At 47.3% G+C, this 24,197-nt stretch overlaps 1 protein-coding gene across 4 annotated transcripts in view; it reads left to right on the top strand.

The window, feature by feature from the left end:
• LOC138447689 (serine/threonine-protein kinase N1-like) overlaps positions 1-24,197 on the top strand; it is a 1,645,716-nt gene that overhangs the window by 656,422 nt on the left and 965,097 nt on the right. For all 4 annotated transcript variants that reach the window (XM_069603962.1, XM_069603960.1, XM_069603961.1 and 1 more), the window contains one exon: positions 20,029-20,174. In XM_069603962.1, coding sequence (XP_069460063.1) covers positions 20,029-20,174 — 146 coding nt within the window. The remainder of the gene's footprint in view (positions 1-20,028; positions 20,175-24,197) is intronic.

Below are 24,197 nucleotides of genomic sequence, written 5' to 3'. Positions count from 1 at the left end.
GTTCTAAGCTGCTAGCTGACCAGTGCACGAGCAAGGCACCAAAACATCAACACTAATGTAAAGGTGTAGCCTTACCATTCACAATGGGACAATGCACAATACATATATTTAGGTTGAAGGCAGTTAATGAGTTTGCTTGGTCAATTACTGTGCAGGGTGAGGCATTGATTGGCGGTAGGGAGTGGTAGTTAGATTTTAATGTGCTTTGAGATTAATGGAGAGTAGGGTGTTGCAGCTGCTTCATGCCTCTTTTTGCACTACAAGGGCCTGCTTAGTCTACCCGTCAGATTCTTATTTGGGATGTAGTGTCTCGATAGAGACTTGACCATACTTAGCAGGGCTGGATCTATGTGCATGGTGGTCAATTTGGTTCACAATGTTTGACAAATTACCAAGCTAAATGTGCTGCTAATGTTGAGAAATGCAGCATATAATAGCGGCATACTTTTTGTGATGCTAATTATATGGTTCAGAGGTAGGAAAACAAAAAAACTGATCAATGGTAGACATTCTTACAGGAAAGCCTTCTTACGCCTCACGTTTGCCTGCTTTAACCGATGCTGTAGACACTTCAATATTACACGTGAAAAGAACTTGCAGTCCACGTTCATTAAGCTGATTGTTCTGTAGGATTTAGGATCATAAAAGGTCATTTATTTTTTTATAAAATAGGATTATTACACTATTAGTCTTGATCATAGTAAATGATTTGTATTGAACATATGCCCAAAACAGTGCAAACATATAGCAACCCACCACACTTGAAGTGACTTGAGTAACTCCTGTGGAATCGTGTTTGGGCCTGGAACCTTACCTGCAATCAATATCTGGATGGAGTTTTGGTGTTTACTACAGAAAACCAGTTGATTATGTTGTGCATGTGCCAAAGCGAATGAGGTTCAAGGCTCAAACACTGTCTGAGATGAGGTGATTTGCACCAATTTAATTCTTCAAGGCAGTGACCAGGCCCATCCCTCAACCCTCCATCTAGGTTGAAGGTTGACATCATGATCTGGAAGAAACTTCACTCCATTCTGGAGGTGAGTAACCCGCTTAACTCAATGTATTGTATTGTAACAAAATGTATAGAGCGGAAACTCAGGCCCAAGGGCATTTAGGAGCTAGAGCTCCAAATGAGAACAGAGGGAACCAGGGGAGATTAAAAGTGCACCAGTGCCGATTTAGAAAAGATAAGTTTTAAGAGCCTATCCAGAATGGAAGGTATTCCTCTGTTAGACCCAGTGAGAGCGGAGGCGGGTCCATAGAGTCGCAGCAAGGACTGGTACCTAGACACTTTAAGGATACCCAGAGCAGACGAGCGAAGAGCTCAGGTAGGGCAATATCTTTCAATCTTGCTTCTTGGGTAGATCGCCTCTCCCCATGAAGAGCCCGGTGAGTGACGCAGAGAGTCTTAAACTCGACTCTGGCGGTAGCCAATGAAGTCGTTACAGTAGCCCTGCAGAAGGGGTCAGCCTGTGGGCATTCAGGGCCAACCTGCCTGCCGTGTTTTCAAGTATTTGAAGCCGCGCGAAAAGGTGCTTAGGTTGTCCTCGGTATAATCCATTACAGTAGTTAAGTGAGCCCATTATTGCTGAGGTCACTGAGTATGATTAGTCGGTGGCCACAATCGTAGGATCTTTTTCAAGACACTCAGCTTGCTGAATCCGCCACTGTAGACTGCTGTAACCTGGGTTTCTCTGGAACCATTGAGCCGGAGCCTCACTCCTAGGCTTTTTTCCAATGCACTGGGAGCTGGGCAAGGTCCGAGGCAGTTTGGCCAAAACTGAGAACCCCAAGAGCTTGTATCAGTCTGCAAGTCAACTATCAGCACTTCAGTTTTTCCCCCATTTAATTTGAGCCAATTGGCGCCTATCCACTTGCCAATAGCAGAGAGACAATTTCTGAGCTTAGTGGGGGTTTGGCGGGTTCGGTAGATGGGGAATCGAGACAAAACACCAGATTGGTGTCATCGGCATAGCTGTAGAAAAGAAAACCAAACTTTGCAATAAGATCTGCCAGTGATCACAGGTATAGATTGAACAAAAGAGGGGACAAAGCTGATCCTTGGGAAAGGGGGAGAGGGGGGAGGGGGGTCTCGTAAGGGAGAGTGTGTAGAGAGGAGTGGCAGGTTTGAAATTAAACAGATTGAACCAAATCGTCCATGAGAGAAACCATAACAGATTCTGTGCCCATTGAGGTGCGAAAACAGGATTGAAATGGGTTAGTCTCGAGGAAGTGAGAAAATGCAGGAGTAATCCCAGCCTCCACAACTGGGAGTAAGGATATAAGGTGATAATTTTCAGCCACACTAGGGTTGAGGTTAGGTTTTTTCACAAGTGGAGATACCATGGCATGCTTCAGTTGAGCGGGAATCTCGCCTGAGGAAAAAGAGTGCTGTAAGACTGCTGGGCACAGGGTACTAACTTTAGGAGAGAGTGCTTTTAGAAATGCAAGGGTATTGGGTCAGCGGGCGAAGCTAATTTAAAGGCTTTTTCTGTGATTTGCATCATCAATGGGCCCTAAATGAACAGCAGCAGTGGCGTCAGGAGGACTAGCTTCCATCGGGTGGCTAGACAGTTGCGCCGGTTCCTGGTTGCGAAGAATTTTTCCCTCAATAGTCTGTCGAATCCCTTCGATCTTCTCCGAGAAAAAGACACCAATTGCGTAACACTGGGTTTGTGGATTTAGCATATCGTTTGTTGATTTTTTTTTTTTAAACTTATTTTTATTATTTTCACAATAGAAACTGATTACAAGCTATCAACAAACCCCCCGAACAACCCACCCGCCCCTTCCCCTTCCCACCCCCTTCCGGAAGAAGTCTCTGTAGATCTTTGTCCTCAGGTTAATTCAAGAGGTGAATATGTCAGTTATTGCAATGTTATGCGGGCACCATTGTGCCATGTAGTCCGAATGCAGGTATTCTAGCACTCCCCTCTTCCCCCCCCATTCTCTCATGAAGGAGTCCCGTGTTCCCTGAAGGTTGTGCGTAATTCTTTCCATGGTCATTTGCGACCAGACCTTATGTAGCAAAGTGTACATCATTGGTGGGTCTTGCTTCTTCCAATTCTGTGCTATTGTAGCCCAAGCCGCAATGACCATGTCCATGAAACTTCTCAGTTGCGCTTTTGTGTATTTCCTGGATTGTTGATCCTGCATTCCGCACAGCCACACCTTTTCCCCTACTAGGTCCACCTCTGGGAATGTCTTCTTCATTTCTGCAATCAGTTCTGTCCAGAACCCCTTCACCCTATGACAGTCCCACCAGACGTGTCTCCATGTGCCTGGTTCTGTGCAGCCTCTCCAGCATCGGTTTGGCGAGTTCGGATACATGCTGTTGAGCCTCTCTGGCTTGCAGTGCCATTGTGCGACTATTTTTATCCAGATTTCTCTGTTCTGGACAGCTCTTGTTAGTTTAGGGATGTCCGTCCAGAGTGTCTGCCATTGGTGGGTTGTAATTTCTTCTCCCAGAGTTCTTTCCCATTTTTTTTATGTAGGCCCATTTTACACCATCTTCCTGTTGGTTTATGAAGTTGTATAGAGTGGAGACCAGTTTCCTATCCCCCGAGTTGGTGATGAGGGACTTTTCGAAAGTGGTCAGATCCCTGGTCGCCGCCTGGTACATTTCCGGCGTCGTCAACCAGTGTTTGAGCTGTTCATATTTGTACCTGTCCGCGTTCGTTAGGTTCCACAAGGTCTTGCATTCTGCGTATGTTCTTATTTCCTTGTCCTGGAACATTTCCTCGATTTTCCTGCACCCTGCCTCTTCCCATTTTTCGAAAGCCCCGTGTTCAAGACCCGGTGGGAACTGTGGGTTCCTGCAGATCGGTGTGAAAGGGGCAGTTGTCGTGGTGATGCTTCCTTTCCTCGTTTGCTCGTCCCAGGAATTCATTGTGGCCTTCATGATCATGCTGATTCGAAGGTTTGGGTGTCTGTGTTGCTTGGGTTTCCATAAGATTTCTTCCAGAGGGGTTCTAGCAACCGCCCTGTCCTGCCTCACCCAAATGGTTTTTTTGGTTGTCCTCCAGCCATTCCTTCAGTATCCAGAGTTGCGCTGCATGATAATAATTTCTGAAGTGTGGGAGTGCCAGTCCCCCTTCTCTGACGTGTGGGACGAGAGGACTGCTCTAGCTATTCTTGTGGGTTTCCTGTTCCATATGAACCGTGAGACCGACTTTGCCAGCTCTTTAAAGAACGAGTTCGGGATTATGATCGGGAGGGCCTGAAAGTAATATAACAATTTAGGGAGTGTGTTCATTTTTACCAATTGTATTCTCCCCCACCACGATACATTTAGCGGGCACCAGCGCTCCAGGTCTTTTTTTACTTTGGTAAGGAGGGGAGGTAGGGGTATAGTGTCGTTCGTCGAGCGCCTCTACTTTTTGTGTTAGTGTAATGCCAAGGTATTTTATGCCTTCCCCCGCGATTTTCAAACCCAGTGATCCCACCCTCCTAACCAGTGGGTCCCGAACCCCTGCTAAGCGCAGGATCTCTGATTTATTCTTGTTGATTTTCAGGCCCGAGATGTCCCCAAAGGACTCCAGAACCTGCACCGCACAGGGGAGCGTGACCGTTGGTTCCGCTAGCGCTAGTAGCATATCGTCCACGTAAGCTATCACCTTATGCTGTCTACCCGCCATCTCTATTCCCTTTATTTGGGAAGATTCCCTTATTTTGATTAGGATCGGTTCTAGAAATATTGCATACAAGAGGGGGGAAAGCGGACAGCCCTGTTTCGTCCCCCTAGTGATCATTACCCTCTCAGTGACTATCCCATTGACTGCTATTCTTATCGAGGGGGAAGCGTAGTTGGCTTTGACCATATCTATAAAGTTGTTCCCAAATCCCATGCATCCCAGGGTTTTAAAGAGTATTGACCATTCTACCCTATCAAATGCCTTTTCGGCGTCAAGTGATAAATAAATCGCGGGGCTATCGGTGATATTTATTTTCTCTTTCAGGTGTATTAGTCTTGTGATGTTATCGTGAGTTTGCCTCCCCGGGATGAAGCCTGATTGATCTGGGTCTATCAGAGAGGGCAGCAATGGGGACAGCCTTGCAGCTAGAATTCTAGTGTAAATCTTAGAGTCCAAATTTATTAAAGCGATTGGGCGGTACAAAGCGGGGAGGGAGGGGTCTTTTCCTTTTTTATGGAATACCAGGACCTTTGCTTCGTTCATGGATGGGGTTACATTTCCATTGTCTTTGAAAGAGTTAAGCAGTCGTGTGAGAAACAGGGTCAGAATGTCTGTGTATTTTTTTTATAGAAGGAAGCCGTGAAACCATCTGGGCCAGGTGCTTTATTGAGCGGGAGATCAATTATTGCCTTTTTTATTTCACTTTCAGTTATCTGGGCATCCAAAGCGAGCTTAGCATCTTCTGATATTTTTGGGATGGGGAGAGGCCGCAGGAAGCTGTTTTGGTCTTCCTCATCTGGGTGTTCTGTTGCGTACAAGTTCTGATAAAATGCACTGAACGTTTCCCCAATATCTTTGGTACGCGTTAGCGTCTCTCCTTGTGGGTTTTTCATGTTGGGAATGGTCATGGACTTTTGTTTTGCAGAGAGTTTCCTTGCAAGAAGTCGATCCGATTTGTTGGCTTTTATGTAGTATCTTTGCTTAAGGTAGAGGAGCGATCTCTCTGCCTTTTTGTTACGGAGGAGTTCCAGCTGTCCCTCTATGTGTTGTAGTGTCCTCTTCAATTTTCTGGTGGGATGGGTCAAAAGTTCTTCTTGGATCTCATTTAGTTTTGTTTCTAGTTCTCGCTTCCATCCATGCCTTTGTTTGTCCCTCGAGGCTTTTAGTGCTATGATGTGTCCCCTAGTTACCGCCTTGAATGCCTCCCACACCATGCCCAGAGAGACGTCCCCCGTGTTGTTTTGTTAAAAAAAAATCTAAGATTTTATCTCTAATTGCCTCTCCCATCACCGGGTCTGAGAGCAGATCTTGCGGAAGTTTCCAACGCCACAGGCCTCCCTCATTCCCAGGGGTCAATAGATCTAGCCACAGTGGAGCGTGATCAGACAGAGCTATGGAGCCCAGTTCCATTCCCTGAACGTTGCCCAGAATCCTTGCCGAGACCCAAAAATAATCTATTCTCGACATCGTACATCGTATTGTGCACGTGCGAGTAGTATGTATACCCTTTGGTGAGACCTCTTAGTTCCCGCCACGCGTCGCAAAGTTTGTCGGATGGGGCGCACTGGGTGTGGGGGCCCCCCGCGCTCCTGTCTAGTTGAGGTTGCCATGCCAAATTAAAATCCCTCCGATAATTAGCTCTCCTTTCGCGAACCCCTCCAATCCCCTCATCACATCCCGCAAAAAGCCATCCTGGCCCATGTTTGGAGCATAGATGGATGCCAAGGTAAACATAGAGTTGTGTATCTTAATGTTTGTAAGTGCGGATCTCCCTTCTTTGTCTGACTGCTTATCTATCAGTGTTGCTTCCAGTCCCCCCTTAACTGCTATCAACACCCCTGCTCTTTGCTCTGGTGCATTAGATTGTGTTAGTATGTCAAATCCTCAGACGAACTTTCCCCCTATCTGCAACTCTTATGTGTGTTTCCTGCAGTAGGAGCACTTCGGCCCTTTCCCTCCTAAGCATATTCTGTACCTTTCTCCTTTTTCACCGGGGAGTTTAGGTCCCTAACATTCAGGGTAAGTAGTCTAATCCTTCCCATTCCTGCCTGCCCTTCTCAGGTTTCCCCGTAGCCCGTGAGTGCAAGTCTTCATATTCTTCCGGATTAACCCCCTTCCCCACACTCTGCAATGCCCCAACGATGCCCCAACTAGTAACCGTATAACAACTATGCTCCCGAGGAGGGCCTGGGTTCCTATGGTAGCTCTGGCGTTCCACCTATCGCTCCCTGCCCTCAGTAAGCTCGAGTAAACTTTTGCGGGGAGTCCTAAACCCTGCATTCTCCTCAGGCCTAACTGCGAGTCGTTCCCGATCCGTGCCGGGCCTGTGAATTCCCAAGTGATTCGATCCCCTTCATTGGATACCTCTCTGCAAACGTAGTTTGATTTAGACCCATTCATTCCCCTACTGCGTTAACGCGATTATTCTGTTGAGGCCGGCTTGATCATTCACTTTCCAGTCAGTTTCTTTTTTTGCCGTACCGTATCCCAGCCTCTCACTCTCTTTTGTTGATCCCCCTTTGCCTTTTCGCACCTGGTGGGAGCCTCCGTTGGAGGAATGTCCATTATATTTAGTCCCTATTCCCATGTGGTCACCCTTCTCTGCTTTCCTTCCCACTCGAACAGCAGGCCAAAGGGGAAAGTCCACTTGTATTTTATCTTTCTTGAGACCAATTCTCGTATTAGTGGGGCCATTTCTCTTCTCTTTAGGAGTGTCACGGCCAACAGATCTTGGTAAAGCTGAATGCCCATACCGTTCATCCTAATCTGATCCATTTGCCTCGCCCTCCTTAAAATGAGTTCTTTTTGTGGGTATGATGAGAGGGCAGCCAGCACATCTCTCGGTCTTTCCCCTGGCGCCCCTGTGCGTTTAGGGCCCACTCTGTGGATACGATCAATCCCTACGTTGTCCGGTTCCTGTACATCAATAATATCCCCGAACACTTCCTGCACCGCTTTCTTCAAATCTTTATCCAGTACTGATTCTGGCACATTTTTAATGCGGATGTTAGATCTGCGGGACCTGTTTTCTAGGTCTTCGCACTGAATATCAAGATTGTGGGTTAAGTATACCAGTTGCTCTTGTGTTTCACAGTATTGGGTTGCCTCATCCTCAACGTTTTGCACTATTTTTTCTAGGGTGTCTGTCCTTTCTTCGAGGCTGGCAATGTCCCGTTTACAGTCCTGGACTGCCTGTTTCAATTCATTTTTTATTGAGGCAAATTGATCTTGCACAGTCGGCATAAGCTTATCTTGTAACTCAACGAACCAGGCATGCATATCGTCCTTGGTCGGGGGCTGACTGCCACCCGTGGTGTGGGTGGATTCTGTGGCCGGTCTCGTTGACTCCTCATGTTTTCTACCCCTTGTTGTCAGCGGGGTGTCCGTTGCCCACATCTGAAGGAGGCTTGAGTGTTTGGAAGGTTGAGAGATCAGTTGGGACCCCCCCCTTTCCCTTTCACTTTAGACATGGCCCCTGCTTGGTATTGTTATGCCTTCGCAATGTACGGGGCTCCTGTCTCTTTGGTGGTTCTCCTTGCTCTTATTGGCAGTGCCTCTGATTACCGGAGTGTGGGGTGTGAGGCCCTGTCTGTTCCTTTCGTCCACCCCCGCTCGCTTCTCCCCCTCTTTTACGAATTAGGCTCTGCCGGATGTTGGTGGAAGAGGGAACCTTCCCCCCTCCCTGTCTCTGCCGTTACCGGGCCCTCCTTGGCTGCCCTGCAAGGAGTATGGGCGTCCCTCCCCTGCGTGATTCTCAGTGAGTCCCGTGTACTGCAGTGCGGTGGCTGGAGAGCGGGGGCGGCCTCTCACCTGGTGTCCGTCTACAGCGCCGCCTCTTCGTTATGGGGGGGGGGGAGCAGGGCCGAGTCACCCTGTCCCGGTGCGCCCAGCCGTCCCCCAGCTGATTCCCGCTCCCTGGCGTTCCGCTCCACCCGCTCCGTCCTCAGTGTAAGCTGCTGTGGACACCATGGGGGAGAGGGGGGATGGGGCGATTCTGCCGCCGGTTGCCTGCTGTGCTCCTCACCGTCGGAGCAGATCCCTGTTGCCTCCCCCGCCGCGTCTCCGTGACGCCAAGGGTTATGCCCGCTCAATTTCCCGGCTTCCCGGCCTCTGGCTCCTTCAGTTTCCGGACCGCGCTGGATGTGCTGACACCGCGGCGGGGGATGGGGACTCGGCTCCTCAGCGCCGCCTGCTTCTGTTACGGGGTTCTCACTTCCCGGGTCTGCCTGCTGTCTCCGGGCGTGTGGGGCCCCTCGTTACTGGTGTAGGTACCCTCGGGATCGTGGCTTATGTGGTTCTGTGTAAGGCCCAGCCGGAGCGAGACTCACTTGCGTCTCCTCTCTCCAGCGGCCATCTTGGATCTCCTTGATTTTATTTTTTAGAGTAGATGGACAGCTCTTTGCATCTTTGAATGGCTCCTGAGAGCAGCAAGCTGCTTCTGTAATCCTGTTAGCATAGAGGTTTGCTTTTTCTGTGTTAATCATCTCATGGTAGCAGAGTACTGCTTGTTTATAGCCATAGCCTGCTTAAACGCCCAAAGCGGGTCTCCACCGGAGCTCCCAGATCAGCTACCTCGGTCAGAGAGTTTAGAAGAGAGTTACATGGGTCTTGCCCTCTGGCCACCAGCAGTTTACTATTTGTCTAAGTCAGTTGATCCGCCACCTTTGTGTGGTTTACTCTACTCCAGAACCGCAGGGTCTATTTCTATTTCTATTCATTTCTAATGCGCCGGTAACTCGCAAGTCTCGGGGCGCAGATACATGGACTCAAAGTACATAAAAAAATGAATGAGACAGGCAGAAAAGGAGCGACTGGGTGATTTTAAGAAGACCATTAATTAAAGATATGCGTTTTCACCTGCTTACGAAAACGTAAGTAATTTGCTTCTTTTCTTATGTTAATGTGCAGGTTATTCCGTAGACCTGTAACAGTCGGAAAGGATTTACCTAGACCTAGCTTACGTTTATGATTTGCTACCGCAACCATATTTTGGTCTGCTGATCTTAGAGTGCGGGTAGGTACATAAGTGTGTATTTTTGATTTTAAGTACCCTGGTGCCTTCCCATGAATACAACGATGTGCTATGGTGAGAGCCTTGAATTGAATTCTATTCTCAACTTTAAGCCAGTGCAGCTCTTTCCTGGAGTTGCTGATATGGTCAAATTTAGGTATGCGCTTAATAATTCTGACTGCATTATTTCGTATGATCTGGTAAACTTGGAGACATTTGTTGTTTGCCCCTACCATCGGGGCATTACCATAGTCCAAACGAGATAAAATGGTTGCCCGAGCCACTGTGGCACAGTTGTCCTCTGATAGGTAAGGTCTAATAGCTTTAAGGAGTTTAAGGTAATAAACTACATTTTCTTTTATATATTTCGACTGTGCTTCGGCTCCTAATGATGCTTCCATCCTAATGCCCAATGTTTTAACTTTGTCGAGGTCCTTAATCTGTGTGTTTTCGATGTGAAATGAACTGTATTCTGGGGAGAGGGAGTTTCTGGCCTGCTGGGAGCCGAAGACCATCAACTCGGTCTTCTTTCCATTTAAGCACATCCAGTTAGTGTCTATCCTTTGTTCTGTGCTGGAATAGATGTTAAGTAGGTTGTCATTATCTTTTTTATGATCACCACAGAGTTCCATCACTAGCTGGGTATCATCCGCATAATTAGTAAAAAAGATATTTATCTGATCCAGTACGTGGCAGAGGAATCTAAGATGTAGGTTGACCAACAGAGGGGACATGCTGGCTCCCTGTAGAACCCCACCGAGGATTTCTCTTTCGAAGGGATTGTGTCCTCCGACGTATTCCTTATCTTAGATAGAAATCCTTCAGCTTTGCTGGCCTCGGAAAATTTTTTCGCCAGAGGGCGCTGCGCGTCGATGATCGCCGAGTCGATGACCCTCGACGGCCTCCGTGCCGACGTCGACGTCATCCTGCCTATAAAGGCCGCGCGCAGCGTCCGTTGCTCAGTTCCGTTTTTCCGCGCTTCGTTGTGCCTCGGAACACCGTTGCTCAGTTCTCGTCAAGATAACGTATATAATAACTACTATTTACCTCGATATCGATGGCATCCTCCTCCGACCCGACGACCCCTCGGTCCGGTTTCAAAAAGTGCCGAGACTGCGGGAAGAAAATGTCGTTGACGGACCCTCACAGGGTCTGTTTGTGGTGTCTGGGAATCACGCACCAGAGTTCGGAGTGTGAGGAATGCCTTTCCATGACGGCGAAAGCCTTGAAGGAGCGTAGGGGGAAGCTCGAGAGAGGTAGGTCAACTTTAACTTCCTCGAAAGCTTCTTCGGTAGAGTCGAGACGTTCGTCTCCTCACCATAAAAAACACTCTCGATCTAGATCACGAAGTGGCTCCCACCACTCGTCGACATCGAGACACTCGAAGAAGAGACGTAGGAGATCCCCTTCGTCATCTTCGTCGAGTTCTCCTGAGAGAGTTCATTGCCCCACAAAACGCAGCTCGCAAGCTGAGTGGGAGGAATTCAGGAAAAAGATGCTAAGCGTCTTCGAGAAAGCGGCCTCGTCCCCCTCGAAGACAGCTGAGGGTGATACCCCGGGTAAAAAACCCAAAAAATCTAAACGCCGCGAGTCGCAGTACCCGGCGGAAAAGTCAACCCGAAAGCGCCTCGAGCCATCGGGAGATAAAGCATCATCGACGCCATCGTCGAAAACTCCTTCGAAACAGAGGTCGGCGCCATCGACGCCGTTGTCGAAGGATTCATCGGCGCATCAGTCGATCGAGTCGACGCCGACGTCGACGCCGATATCGACGCCGGTGAAGGAAATAACCACGGCTACTCCACAGCCAACGGTTAGACAAAAGACCTCCGACTCGACGCCGAGAACGTCGACGTCGTTCTCGAGCAGGACTCCGATCCTTTCGAGTTCTTCGAGGCCTAGTACACATTTCTCGACGCTTTTCACGGCGCCTTCGAGTACTTTCACGTCGGTGTCGACGACATCGACGTTTTCAAGGCCTGTGATGATGGCTCCTTCTGCATTGGAAATGGGGTTTATACCATTCCAAAAACCAATGTATCCCCCTTTAACCTCGATTTTTGAGGAAAGGGAGGATTCAGACCAAGATATTGATTTACAGAGGACCACATCACCAGAGCCAGAGACTTTCGCCTCTGAGGAAGGAAGATTAAAAAATCTTCAGGATGCACTTCAGGAAGCTAGTGGCTTGGACACTTCTCCTGAAGCAGAATTTATCAAACCAGACCCAGGAGAACATGCGGAGACTCCATATAGAGCTCTGATGTCTAGAATCATAGAATTTATGGGTTGGTCTGCACCTTCTCCTGCCTTTCAGCAGGATGACCTCACTGACATACTGGACAAGGGCCCACAGGAGGATCCTGTGGTTCCATTTCACTCTGCTCTACAGAGAAGGATTTTGACAAACTGGGAAACGCCAGAAATTATCCCGGCAGTAAATAAAAAACTGTCAACAAAATACAGGGTGGCTAGTTCTGACCCTGAATATTTGTCAAAACACCCTACTCCTGAGAGCTTGGTTGTACAGGCTGCAACCTCATCAGGCAGCACATCTGCATACCCCACTGCTCCGCAGGATAGGGATGACAAAAAGTATGATGCCATGGCTAAGAAGGTTTTTTCTGCCTGTAGCATGGCGTTAAAGTCTATTAACGCGACCTGTACGCTCGCTAGGTTCAGCCACACCCTTTGGGAGTGCGCTTCATCAGCGGCTGACTGCCTCCAAGAAGGAGAGGAAAGGGACGCATTTTTAAACATCATCAGGGATGGTAAAGATGCGATGTGCGAGACCCTACAAACTGGCCTAGATTCTGCTGACAGTATCAGCAGGGCCATGGCGGCAAGTACCACAATCCGCAGGCATGCGTGGTTGAGGAAGTCTGGTTTTGCCTCTGACGTGCAGACCAGGCTTTTGAATATGCCCTTTGACGGTTCTACCCTCTTTGGAAAGAAGGCGGATGACAGTTTGGAGAAACTGCAAACGTCCAAGGCAGCAGCCAAGTCATTGGGAGCTGCTATCCGTCAGAATACCTTTCGTCCTTCGGGATCATCGTGGAGAGGACGGTCCTTTCGTTACTATTCCTCATATGGAAGGGGCAGGGGACGACCGGCTCAAAGAGGCCAAGGAAGATTTACCCGTGGTGGACGGGGTAGGGGAAAGAAAGCCGCACCCGCAGGAGCAGGAGCCACTTTACCTTCGGCAACTGCATCAGCCGCTTCAAAACCACTCTGAGGTCTCCCCTCACAGAACACCAGTAGGGGGCAGGTTAACTCACCATCTGACGGAATGGCAGGCTATTACGTCAGATGCTTGGGCTCTGGAGACAGTGGCCCAAGGTTACTGCCTGCCCTTCCTACATATCCCTCAGAGTCATCCACCGGGGAACAACCCTTTGAAGCTTCCAGATCCGCTCCTCTTGCAGGAGGTTTTAGACCTGCTAGAGAAAGGTGCCATAGAACTGGTACCTGTAGCGGAAAGGAACAAGGGTTGGTACTCCCCCTACTTCATAATACCGAAGAAGGACGGAGGACTGAGACCCATCTTAGACTTACGGGAATTGAACAAATTCCTCCGAAAGGACAAGTTCAAGATGGTGACTCTCTCTCAGATCCTTCAGGCCCTCCAGCTTCAGGACTGGTTGGTATCTCTAGACCTCCAGGACGCTTATTTCCATGTGCCGATCCATCCCAGGCACAGGAGATACCTGAGGTTCGCAATTGGCAGCTCTCATTATCAATTTCGAGTTCTGCCATTTGGGCTAACCTCCGCCCCGAGGGTCTTTACCAAGCTAATGTCGGTTGTGGCTGCAAGTCTAAGGAGGGAAGGGATTCATGTCTACCCTTACCTAGACGATTGGTTGATCAGAGCTGTATCTTCGGAACAGGCTCAGAGACAACTAGATTATGTTTGCCACTTCCTTCACAAGCTGGGCTTCTCCCTCAATTTAAAGAAGTCACAGATGATACCATCACAGAGACTCCAATTCATTGGAGCAGTCCTGGACACTTCCCTGGGAAAAGCCTTGCCACCAGAGGTGAGGGCTCGAGATATTCTGCAGATGGTCATCAGATTTCAGAATGCCCAATATCTCCCAGCCTACGACTTTCTGAGGTTGCTAGGCCTCATGGCATCCTGCATATTCCTCGTGCCGGAGGCTCGCCTGAGAATGAGATCCCTCCAGTGGGCACTGAGAACTCAGTGGTCACAGTTCTCAGGAAGGATGACAGATCTCCTTCGGATCCCGGTCAAAGTAGCCCGAGACCTTCAGTGGTGGGCCTGTCGGGAGAACATCCTGAAAGGAGAAATGTTTTGGCAACCATGGCCGGAGATAACAGTAGTCACGGATGCCTCACTCACGGGGTGGGGAGCTCACGCCAACGACTTGACCATCAGCGGTCGTTGGTCTCCATCGGAGTCCAAACTACATATCAACCTGTTGGAGCTGAGAGCCATCAGACTAGCGCTGAAGGCTTTTCTGCCGTCTGTACGGGGAAGAAACGTCCTAATAATGACGGACAATACAGTGGCCATGCACTACCTCAACAAAAGAGGAGGCGTAGGCTCACTACCACTGTGCAGAGAGGCGATGCAGCTCTGGTTTTGGGCAATTCAGGAAGGAATCTCTCTATCGGCAATTCACCTAGCCGGAGAGAAGAACTTGACAGCGGACGCTCTGAGCAGGCAGAGCACAGTCTCTCACGAGTGGGAGATAGCTCAGGAAGTCCTTCAAGAGATCTTCGCCCTTTGGGGAACCCCTCAAGTGGATCTGTTCGCCACCAGTATCAACAGGAAGTGCGACAGATTTTGCTCAAGGGAATTTCCCCCGAGAGGAGCTCTAGGAGATGCGTTCGTAGTGGACTGGGAGTTCCCACTTCTGTACGCGTTCCCTCCGGTCCCTGTCATTCCTCAAATGATCAGGAGGTTGAGAAGGTTTCGGAAGACCATGATCCTAATTGCCCCGGATTGGGCCAGGAGAACGTGGTACCCGGACCTTCTAGACATGTCCATCTGCCCTCCAATTCGACTGCCATACAGAGAGGATCTTCTCTCGCAGAAGGAAGGTCAGGTTCTCCATCCAGCCATCAAGACCCTCAACCTTCACGCTTGGTGTCTGAAAGGTTGAGGTACAAGGATTGGGACCTTCCGGATGATGTTATGGAGGTGTTGCTTTCGGCCAGAAGGCCGGCAACTAAAACTCTATACCGCTGCCGTTGGAACAAATTTTGCAGCTGGTGCAGAGAAAAGAATATTGAACCCTTTTCTTGTGGTACACCTATGGTGTTGTCATTCTTACTTTACCTGGCTAATTCAGGCCTACAGGTTGGCACAATTAAGGGCTATCTCGCAGCGCTATCAATCTTTAAGCGCACTGCAGAGGAGCCTTCATACTTCAAAATTCCATTGGTAATACAATACCTAAAAGGATTAACTAATGTTTATCCCCCGAAACCTTTTCAAGTTCCCTTATGGGATTTAAACCTAATTTTAAACTTCCTAAAGGGTGCCCCTTTTGAACCACTACACTCTTGTTCATTGAAGCTTCTCACCCTCAAAACTGTTTTGCTAATAGCATTGACATCTGCTAGAAGGGTTAGCGAGTTGCAAGCCTTATCGTGTAAACCTCCACATACAATCTTTTACAAGGACAAAGTTGTTCTTCAGGTGAAGCCTAACTTCCTCCCGAAGGTAGTCTCGGAGTTTCACATCACTCAGAAGATTATATTACCTTCTTTCTACCCTCCTCCTCATCCGGGGAAGGAGGAAGAGAGACTGCACAGGCTGGACCCTAAGCGAGCCTTGAGCTTCTATATCAGCAGATTGGCTAAAATCAGACAAGCAGACCAACTCTTTGTAGGTTATGCAGGACATAAGTTGGGCCTTCCAATAACAAAACAAACCATCTCCAGATGGATTATTTTAGCCATTCTGGAGTGCTACAAATTGGCAGGAAAGGAGCCTCCTCAAAATCTAAGGGCTCATTCTACCAGGGGTATCGCAACATCCTCAGCCCTTCAAAGAGGGGTGCCAATTCGAGATATATGTGCGGCTGCCACATGGTCGTCCGCACATACATTTACCAAATTCTATAGCCTGGATTCCTCCTCTAGTCAAGAAACTAGATTCGGCAAGGCTGTGTTACACTCTGTCCATTCTGGAAGGGTAACATAACTTTTATTACTCCCGCCTCCAGTCACAATACCACTGCTATGGGAGTCTATCTAAGATAAGGAATACGTCGGAGGACACAATCCCTTCGAAGAACTAGTTACTCTTACCTTGTAACGTTCTTTCGATGGGATGTTCCTCCGACGTATTCCTTATCGACCCTCCCATCCATCCCCGCAGTATGACTTCCTGTGGGTTTGCAGCCTATGCTCCTTCAAGGTGATTAGTCTAATCCAAAAACATTACTGGGGACTACAAAACGGAACTGAGCAACGGACGCTGCGCGCGGCCTTTATAGGCAGGATGACGTCGACGTCGGCACGGAGGCCGTCGAGGGTCATCGACTCGGCGATCATCGACGCGCAGCGCCCTCTGGCGAAAAAATTTTCCGAGGCCAGCAAAGCTGAAGGATTTCTATCTAAGATAAGGAATACGTCGGAGGAACATCCCATCGAAAGAACGTTACAAGGTAAGAGTAACTAGTTCTTCTGACGAGTGTGTGTCCCCCCAGTGAACCCGTGATGTCCTATTTTTTAGGAATGACATTTTCCACCCTTTAGCTGCTGATGAGCAATTGACCGTTTTCCCGGAGCAACTAAAACGAGATCATGATCAAGAAGGTCAAATGCAGCACTAAGATCCAGTCAGATGAGAAGGCCTGCTTTCCCTTTGTCCATGATACTGAGCATCTTTGTCTGAAGATCTATCATAGCCGCTATGAGCAGGTATGAAGCCCGACTGTTGGGAATGAAGGGATTCCGACACTTCTACATGCGCTTGTAGTTGTGATGTAGCTATCCTATCCATGATTTTTAGTAGGAAGTTACAATTGGTAATGGGCCTGAGATTGCTGGGGTCACTAGGAGCCAGGCCTGGTTTCTTGACCAATGGAGTGACTGTGACCATTTTTATGTCCTGAGGGACTAATTGATACCTAAAGGAAGAATTGACAATTTTAGATAATAGAGGTGCAAAGTGATCAGAGTTTTCTAGAATCATTTTTGCTGGAAGGATGTTTTCAGTACACGAAGTTGGCTTCATAGATGCACATTTTATTTCCATATCCTCTCAGATGGTGATAGAAAAATTAAAGGTTCTGACGTTTTCAGTAGCCTCTAGAGGAAAAATGTTTACGTTTTTTGGTTTGTTTAATTGAGATTTAGTGATTGTATCTCTGGCTTTTTCAATTTTTCAAGAAAAAGGCTTTTTGGGTATTATAATCCTGTTGAGACGGAATGAAAGGAGGTGAGATGGCCTTGGGTTTCGCAATAGACTTGAGAATGCTAAATAGTTTACCTGTGGCATTACGCGCTGATGTATTTTTATTATCATAGAACTGTTTTTTTGCCTCTGTTATCTTTCTTGTATCTTAACTTAATATTTTTCCTTATTCTCTTCTGTGTTTTTTTCCATGCATTTTCTAGTTTTCTTTTTTTTCGTTTTAGTACAGGCAGATCTTTTGCGAACCAGGTATGAGGTTTAGCATTGGATCTGCATGTTTTAAGTTGAAGAGGGGCATTCTGGTCAGCCAATTGTTTAAGATGACCAAGTAAATTGGTCATCATGACTTCAAAGGAGACTTCTTCTTTGATATTATCATTAATATCCTTTATGCAGGATTCTAGCTGTTTCCTATTGATGTTTTTAAAATTCCTTTGGACTATTTTCAATGGTGGATTCTGAGTTTTATCTCCAAGGGATGGGGGAATGATTTGAAAAGTGACGCTGAAATGGTCTGACCAAATACAGGGTTCTGTCTTGTAGTCATGTGTTTGTAAGTTGTTTGTCACAGCCCAGTCTAATTGATGTCCCTTTTTCATTGTGGGCTCACTGTTGGTAACATGGAAATCTAGATTATTCAGTAGTTGTCTCTCTAGATTGGTGGCGTCTTTATCTGCTGGATTGCTGTACCATCTATTAAGATCTCCTACTACCAATGTGGCGCTGTTTGGACCTTTGAGAAGGTGGGAGAACTCTTCATTGAAATCAGGGGTAGTAGAGGGTGGTCTGTATACAACTACCAAGTTAAGGCAGCTATTTCCAGTCGACAAGTATTTTACCGGTTTCTCTATTGGTGAAATATGTTACATATCCTTCTGGGACTATGTCACATGTGGGGCCTATCGGTTCTTTTAACCACGTCTCGGTGATGCAAAATGTCTATGCCCTCCTCAATGATCCTGTTGTGGATACATTGGGCAATGTTTGAATGTTTATTCAATATTCGAGTGTATACTAATTTTAAGCTCTGGAATAGATTTTATTTTGCAGGCTGCCTTTGGGGGCTGTGTCTCTGTCAGCTTGCCTTTTTGTTTTAGTCTTTTAATAGCTAGTCCCTCTTCTTCCGTGTGTTGTAAACTTTCTTATCTATAGTGGTGTGTGCTGCGCTGATAGCTTTGCTTAGGCACTGTTTGTGACTATCCAAGAGCAGTTTAGCCATTTGAGGATTAGTAATAACATTTTCAGTCAGGGTGCCCTGTAATAAAGGCTGTACTGGCGGTTTAAGAGGGGCGTCCTGTATGTGCAAAGAGTTAGTCTCCCAGTTCATGGTTAATGTGGGGATACTTGCACTTATCGGCAGAGACATATTTCCGGGTTGGTTAGCGAAAATATTTCTTGCTGCAGTGATTGCTGCTAGTACCTCTTGTATCCCCATCTTGCTACGGAGAGACTCCACATCCCCACGTCTGGCCACAGACCAGCACAGATGGGTTAGACAGGAAATGGGGCCAAAGGACTACAATACAGATGGGGAAATGAAGTTTTTCCCCAAAGACTGTGCATGCAGGAAGTAGGAACTTCCTGATTCAAATCGCACTGTGCAGTACTCCTAGACTAAACAAAGGGCATTACCCAAGGTACAAAGAGTACACATGATGCAGTTTCACAATCTTAAAATATGATCAAGATAAAAATACGATATAGCCAATAAAATGCAATTGAAGCAGACAAACCTGATGGCCATCGGAGGACATTGATGGATAATGAGGTGATATATCCCAATAACCTACTGGCGCTCTCCAAGTGTTTAATTTGGAAAATGTCTATGTTTTACAGTCTACATTAGGACCCAACTATGTTGCTGGATTCACAGAATTAGGCCTAGTACACTTTGAGGGCATGTTCACAAATCTGGTTTGCTGGAGAGTCGAAGAAATGGGTGGCACAGTGTACTTGCAGAATTTCTTTCATGAAGGTCCCCCATATTACAATTATTCGTACATTATGCATTCCGAGGAATGCGTTAAATCCTTGTCTGAACTGCATAAGCTTGCGATATCACTGGATTATTGGTTATTTCCTCAGAAGCACAGTGGACAAAAGAGCTATGCTTGTACAGCGAGTCTCTGTTGCAGCCACAAGCTATCAAATTTTAAAAACTTCATCCTCATCCAGTGTTATTCATCCCTGCTAGAAATAGCTATACTTCCCCTTAGATTATGGAACAATTGTCCCAAGTGTGGTTGCATTTAGCCTGGTTGTTTCATTGCCCTTTCTGGGTGAACAATTGGGAGAGTATATCGAACATAGCATGCTTAGAGCAAGCTCTATCACCTGAGGCCTGCTTGTTGGTGTGCAGAGTTCCATTGATAAGCCAGTTCTTAGATTTGTTGGAATGGAATGCTGTATGCTAAAATACTGATTACGAAGCAATGGTTGAAAGGCCGGCTCCCTACCTCTCGATAATGTTTGAGCAATATCACATTGTGCAAGTAACAAGCGGAAATCTTTACACATTGTTACCCTGCTGCTCGCCGTATTGGTTCAACTTCAGACATCGTATTGCGGAATCAGCCCAGACTTAACTAGATTTTGCTTGACAGTCATTTTTTTTTGTTTTCTTTTGTTTTTATCTTTTGAACTGGTATTCTACAATTAAGGGCTGGTTAATGAACTTTCATTTATGATCATAACTGTTACCTTAGCATTGTGGTATGTAGGTTTACTTCTGAACTAACTATATGCATGTCATTGTTTTTTCGCATCCTATTATGTTGGTTGTAGTCTAAACAAACTAATATAAACATTTTAAAATAAATAAATGACAAACTCTATCTTTACTATTCTAAATGTACAACTCATGCACAGTTGTCGTACACAGTTTATCTATGTAATTATAGGTTTTGCTACGTAACCAGCAGGAGCAAAACAGCCATAGGCGGTAGAAGAAAAGGCGGCTCATTCTGAGTTCTTCTCTTTTTTTGTTCCAGATGCTCCTCAGTCTCCGGGAAGCATCAGCCGCTCTGCTGCTAACAAGAATCGGATTGCAGGGCTCGAAAAGCAGCTGAACATTGAACTGAAGGTCAAGCAGGGAGAGGAGAACATGATTCAGATGTACTCAAATGGATCCACCAAAGTAAGGACCATCTATTGTTTCTCCCAAAATCGCTGCCAGCATCAACTACACCGAAGTCCCCATGTTCTGGGTTTTGTTCTGTTTTTATCCTTAGAGTCCCACTGTTTCCAAACAGATTTTATTTTCTTGTCATCCTATTTCTTTTTGTCCCAGTCTTTGGCAGTCTTCCTAGCCTTCACTCTGGGTTTCTCTGTCTCTCCCCCTTTTCTTCTCCTCCTCACTCTGAGGTGTCCACAGTCTCTCTCCCCTCTGGGTTTTTTTTTCGTCTCACTCCCCACTCTAGCAGTATCTTTTCTTTCTCCCAACTATGGTTTTTTTCACTCTTCCCATCTATGGGGCCGTTCCACTTTCTCATTCTCCACACTTGAATTTCTTCTTTCTCTTCATCTGGTTTTGCACTCTGGGGTTCCGTCCTGGGGTTCTCTTTCGCCGGCTTCTCCACTTTTGGTTTTCTTCCACCTCTCCGCTCTTTGGGGATTTTCTCTCTCTCACTTCCCACCCTGGAGTTTCTTCTTACTCCTATGTCCCGTCCCCTTTTCTCCATACTTTTGGACAGACCGGAACACTTTGAAGCATCAAACTACTTTTTGTCCTTCTTTTATTTTTAAGCGGGGCCTCACCACTTGGCCATAACCCCGCCTTCCTGAGCTCTGCCCCATGCATCGCCCTTCAGTCCTTTTCTCTGTGCGGTTGGGATTGGACGCACTTGCATCGTGGGGAATTTTTTCTTTTTTCCCCACTTGTCCATCTTCCTGCTCCGGTTCCACTATCTCTAAGGAGATTTCTTCCCAGGATCTTCTGGTTCCAGGGGGTTGCGGGGGGGGGGGGTGTTCCAATTTTCTCTTGTACCAGGGTTCTTCCTGAGGTGTACCGAAATGGATTTTACCTGTATTCTGGAGTTTTTTCCGAAGTGGCTAAAACGGGCAGATTTTCCTCTGAGTTTCCCCACCTGGGGGGGCGAAGGCTAAGCCCGATGTTTCTGAGGCTACTGCATCCAGGGTTATTCCCGAAGTTTCCCAGTCTGGGGCTAAATGTACAGAGCCTAGTCTCGAAGTTTCCTGTAAAGTGACTAAAAATACTGGGGTCACTCCCGAGGACCAAAACCAGCAGGATCGTGGGGTCCCATTTAGGGACTATGGCTACCAGGTGTGACCCTCCGCTTTCCCACAAGCAATCTTGTGGCTGTAACGGTCCTACTGAGGGGGCACAGAAGGAGAGCAAGGGCCCTAGGTCTTCAAGCCCCGGCCCTGCCGAGGTTCCCTCACAGAGGGCTAATACTTATGCAGAAACCAAAGGGGCTGAAAAGCGCTCCAGGTCTTCTAGTACCTGCTCTGCCAAGGTTCCCTGTCAGAGGGCTAAAACTGATTCCAAAGCCCCTGCAAGCCCTGTGGTGACAATGGCCTCACAAAAACCTGTGACGCAGATCACTTCAGACAGTGACAAAATGGCGGTTCAACCCATGCCACCTGAGGCCGACATTTTGACAAGCTTTTCCAAACCTACGTTCTAAACAGCTGGTACAGAGGGACTTACTTTTGGGGCCGAGCAGCCTTTTCCCTGAAACATGTATAATAGAAACCATTTTCGCCCACCAACTGACTAGCGTGCAAGGCTTCCGCTGCCACACACGGTCTCGCTTCCTACGTCTGCTCCTTTGTTTGTGGATCCAGCTGGAGGAGGGCCATTTTGGCAACCAGCCTCAATGCAATCTTGTGGGTATGCCCCTCCAGAGCGACCTCTACCCACTCTTCTGCCTAGACCTTCCTCTGAGGGCCCATTCTTTGACAAATTCCAGGCCGTCATGCACTCAGACCTGATGAAGGGTTACTTTAAGGATCTGTTGAAAGAAATATATCCTAAGTCTCTCGAGCCACATCTTGCTCCTCCTACTCCTCAGCAGGTTTCGATAGTGCCTCCTCCCCTTCCAGTGGGGACCCCTCCTACACTGCCACCATTGCCTCTGCTTTCACCAGAGCTTATGATGCCAGTGGTGCAAATGGATATGCCCAAGGTGCCGGAGGTACCACGTGTCGCTGATCAGTTTTCTGTTCCAGCCAAAACAGACGAGGAGCACACAGACCAGGTTAGTGAAGACCCACCCCACTTCGTCAGAGCTTTTCATGACCGGGTCTTGGAAATTGCAACACCCGAGCCTCCCAAGAAGGAGTTCTCTTGGGAGTGTTAACTCGTACTGCACGGGAGTGCAATGGTCTACTTCTTCAAAAAGATGTAGCTGAAACCCATAAGGTCTGTGTGAACCTCGTTCCGGGCAGCATATAAATAAAAGAAAATACCTAGCTACAAGCTCCACTCATCAGAGGACGTATCCTTAACTGCTTGTCCGCTCCCTTTATCAACTGTAGTGGCAGCAGCTACGCTCTAGGCTAAGCTGCCTTCAACATCCTCCATGGCTGCCTCTCGGGACGTATCCAAGGAGGCGTACGTTCTAGATGGCATCAGGAAATATGTTTTTTCTAATGCAGGTCTTCAACTGCGTCAGGCGAATACTGAAGTCATTCTTGCAGTGGCAAACCTCAAGCTGTGGAGAGAGCTTTCAGAATTTCAAGCATGTATTCCACAGGACAGGCAAGAGGATTTTAAAGAAGGCTTATCTGATGCCAGAGTCCTGGCTCAGGACCTGCTGGAGGCTGCAGCCCATCATGTAGATACACTTGGGTGTAGGTGCGTTATAAATGCCATATCATATCGTACGTTTGCTCGGGGCCTTACGGTTGGAAAAGACATTTCCCGCCAGGCTTGGCTTAATGTGACAAAGTTCTCGAAAGAGGTTCAGGACAAGGTACTCAACCTCCCCTTTTGAAGGGAAAGAGCTTTTCCACTGCTCCGACGAGCAACTCAACAAATAAAAGGCAAGTACACTGACGGCTAAATCTTTGTCGGCCCTAGCAAAACAACCTTCAGCTAAAGCGGCCTGTACACAAAAGTTGGGGACCCAGATAAGGTCCTGTTCAGGATTTAGAGGTTTTCATGAGAGTCTAGCACGCTGAGCAGACGGTTCCTCTGGTGGGCCTCCACGAAAGCACCAGAGACAAAGTGGCTGGTTTTTCTCTAGGTCATCAGCCTCCTCCTCTGCAACAGGAGGTCTTGCCCTGATAAATGATCCAAATGATTTTTTCCATTGGTCACACGAGACTCTGGTGGGAGGATGTATATCATCTCATCTGGAGGCGTGGCAGGGCATCACAGAAGACAGGTTTTGGCCCTTCGCCCCAGCGGTCTTCCGCCTGCCCCTCCCTCATACCTGTAAGAAAGGCATGGTATCAATAGTAAGACAGAACCAAGTGACCACAGTTCAAGGTTGTGATAAACACCTATCTAACCATAAGTATACAGATGGGAGCAAGCAGCGACCATCAAATAGAAAACACTGTCCTTGTCGTGTCGTGTCAAAATAAAGATGGCCTATACTATAAAAAAAAAAACGATTGCCAAACCTTACTCTATATAACATAAGGTATGTGTGATATTGACATGTACAAATGATAAGAATTCAAGAAATAGTAAGTCAGAATGACTGAGAAAATGTGTTTTCCGCTTCCCCATATTTTCAGGAATGGGACAAGGCGTCTTATTGGAGCTCGGAACACACATTTGAGCCTCTGGATACAGTTCAAATCAATGGTGCTGTTCTCAATGTTAGCACATGTGTCTTTGTTTCACAATGCTGCTTACAACGGGTCTTCCTCTGTTGGGCTTGTACCTTCTTCAATGATTCACTTGCATCAAACACTTTAGATTGTGCGGGGGAGGTTTGACTCGGATGACCACATCGACTTTATTCCTGTCTTTGTAATGGTTTCTGGTATCTGAAGTTCTCATACAAAGTTCACTTCCACTCTTGTTTCTCTTAACCGGAGTTACAGCATGCCACTTTCACAATTTATTTGGCTTCACTAAGTTGGGCGCAAGCCTGATAACATTACTTCTGTCTCTCTTAAATCGCATCAGAGTTCGTAACACATCTTACCGAGACTTTCGACAGGGAGGTTTCTCTTCGCCTGA

This window comes from Ambystoma mexicanum, chromosome 3q, assembly GCF_040938575.1.
Source record: "Ambystoma mexicanum isolate Mex_15411 chromosome 3q, UKY_AmexF1_1, whole genome shotgun sequence".
NCBI classification, from domain to species: domain Eukaryota; kingdom Metazoa; phylum Chordata; class Amphibia; order Caudata; family Ambystomatidae; genus Ambystoma; species Ambystoma mexicanum.
Note: the sequence above shows the minus strand (reverse complement) of the source record. Positions and strands in the feature narration are given on the sequence as shown.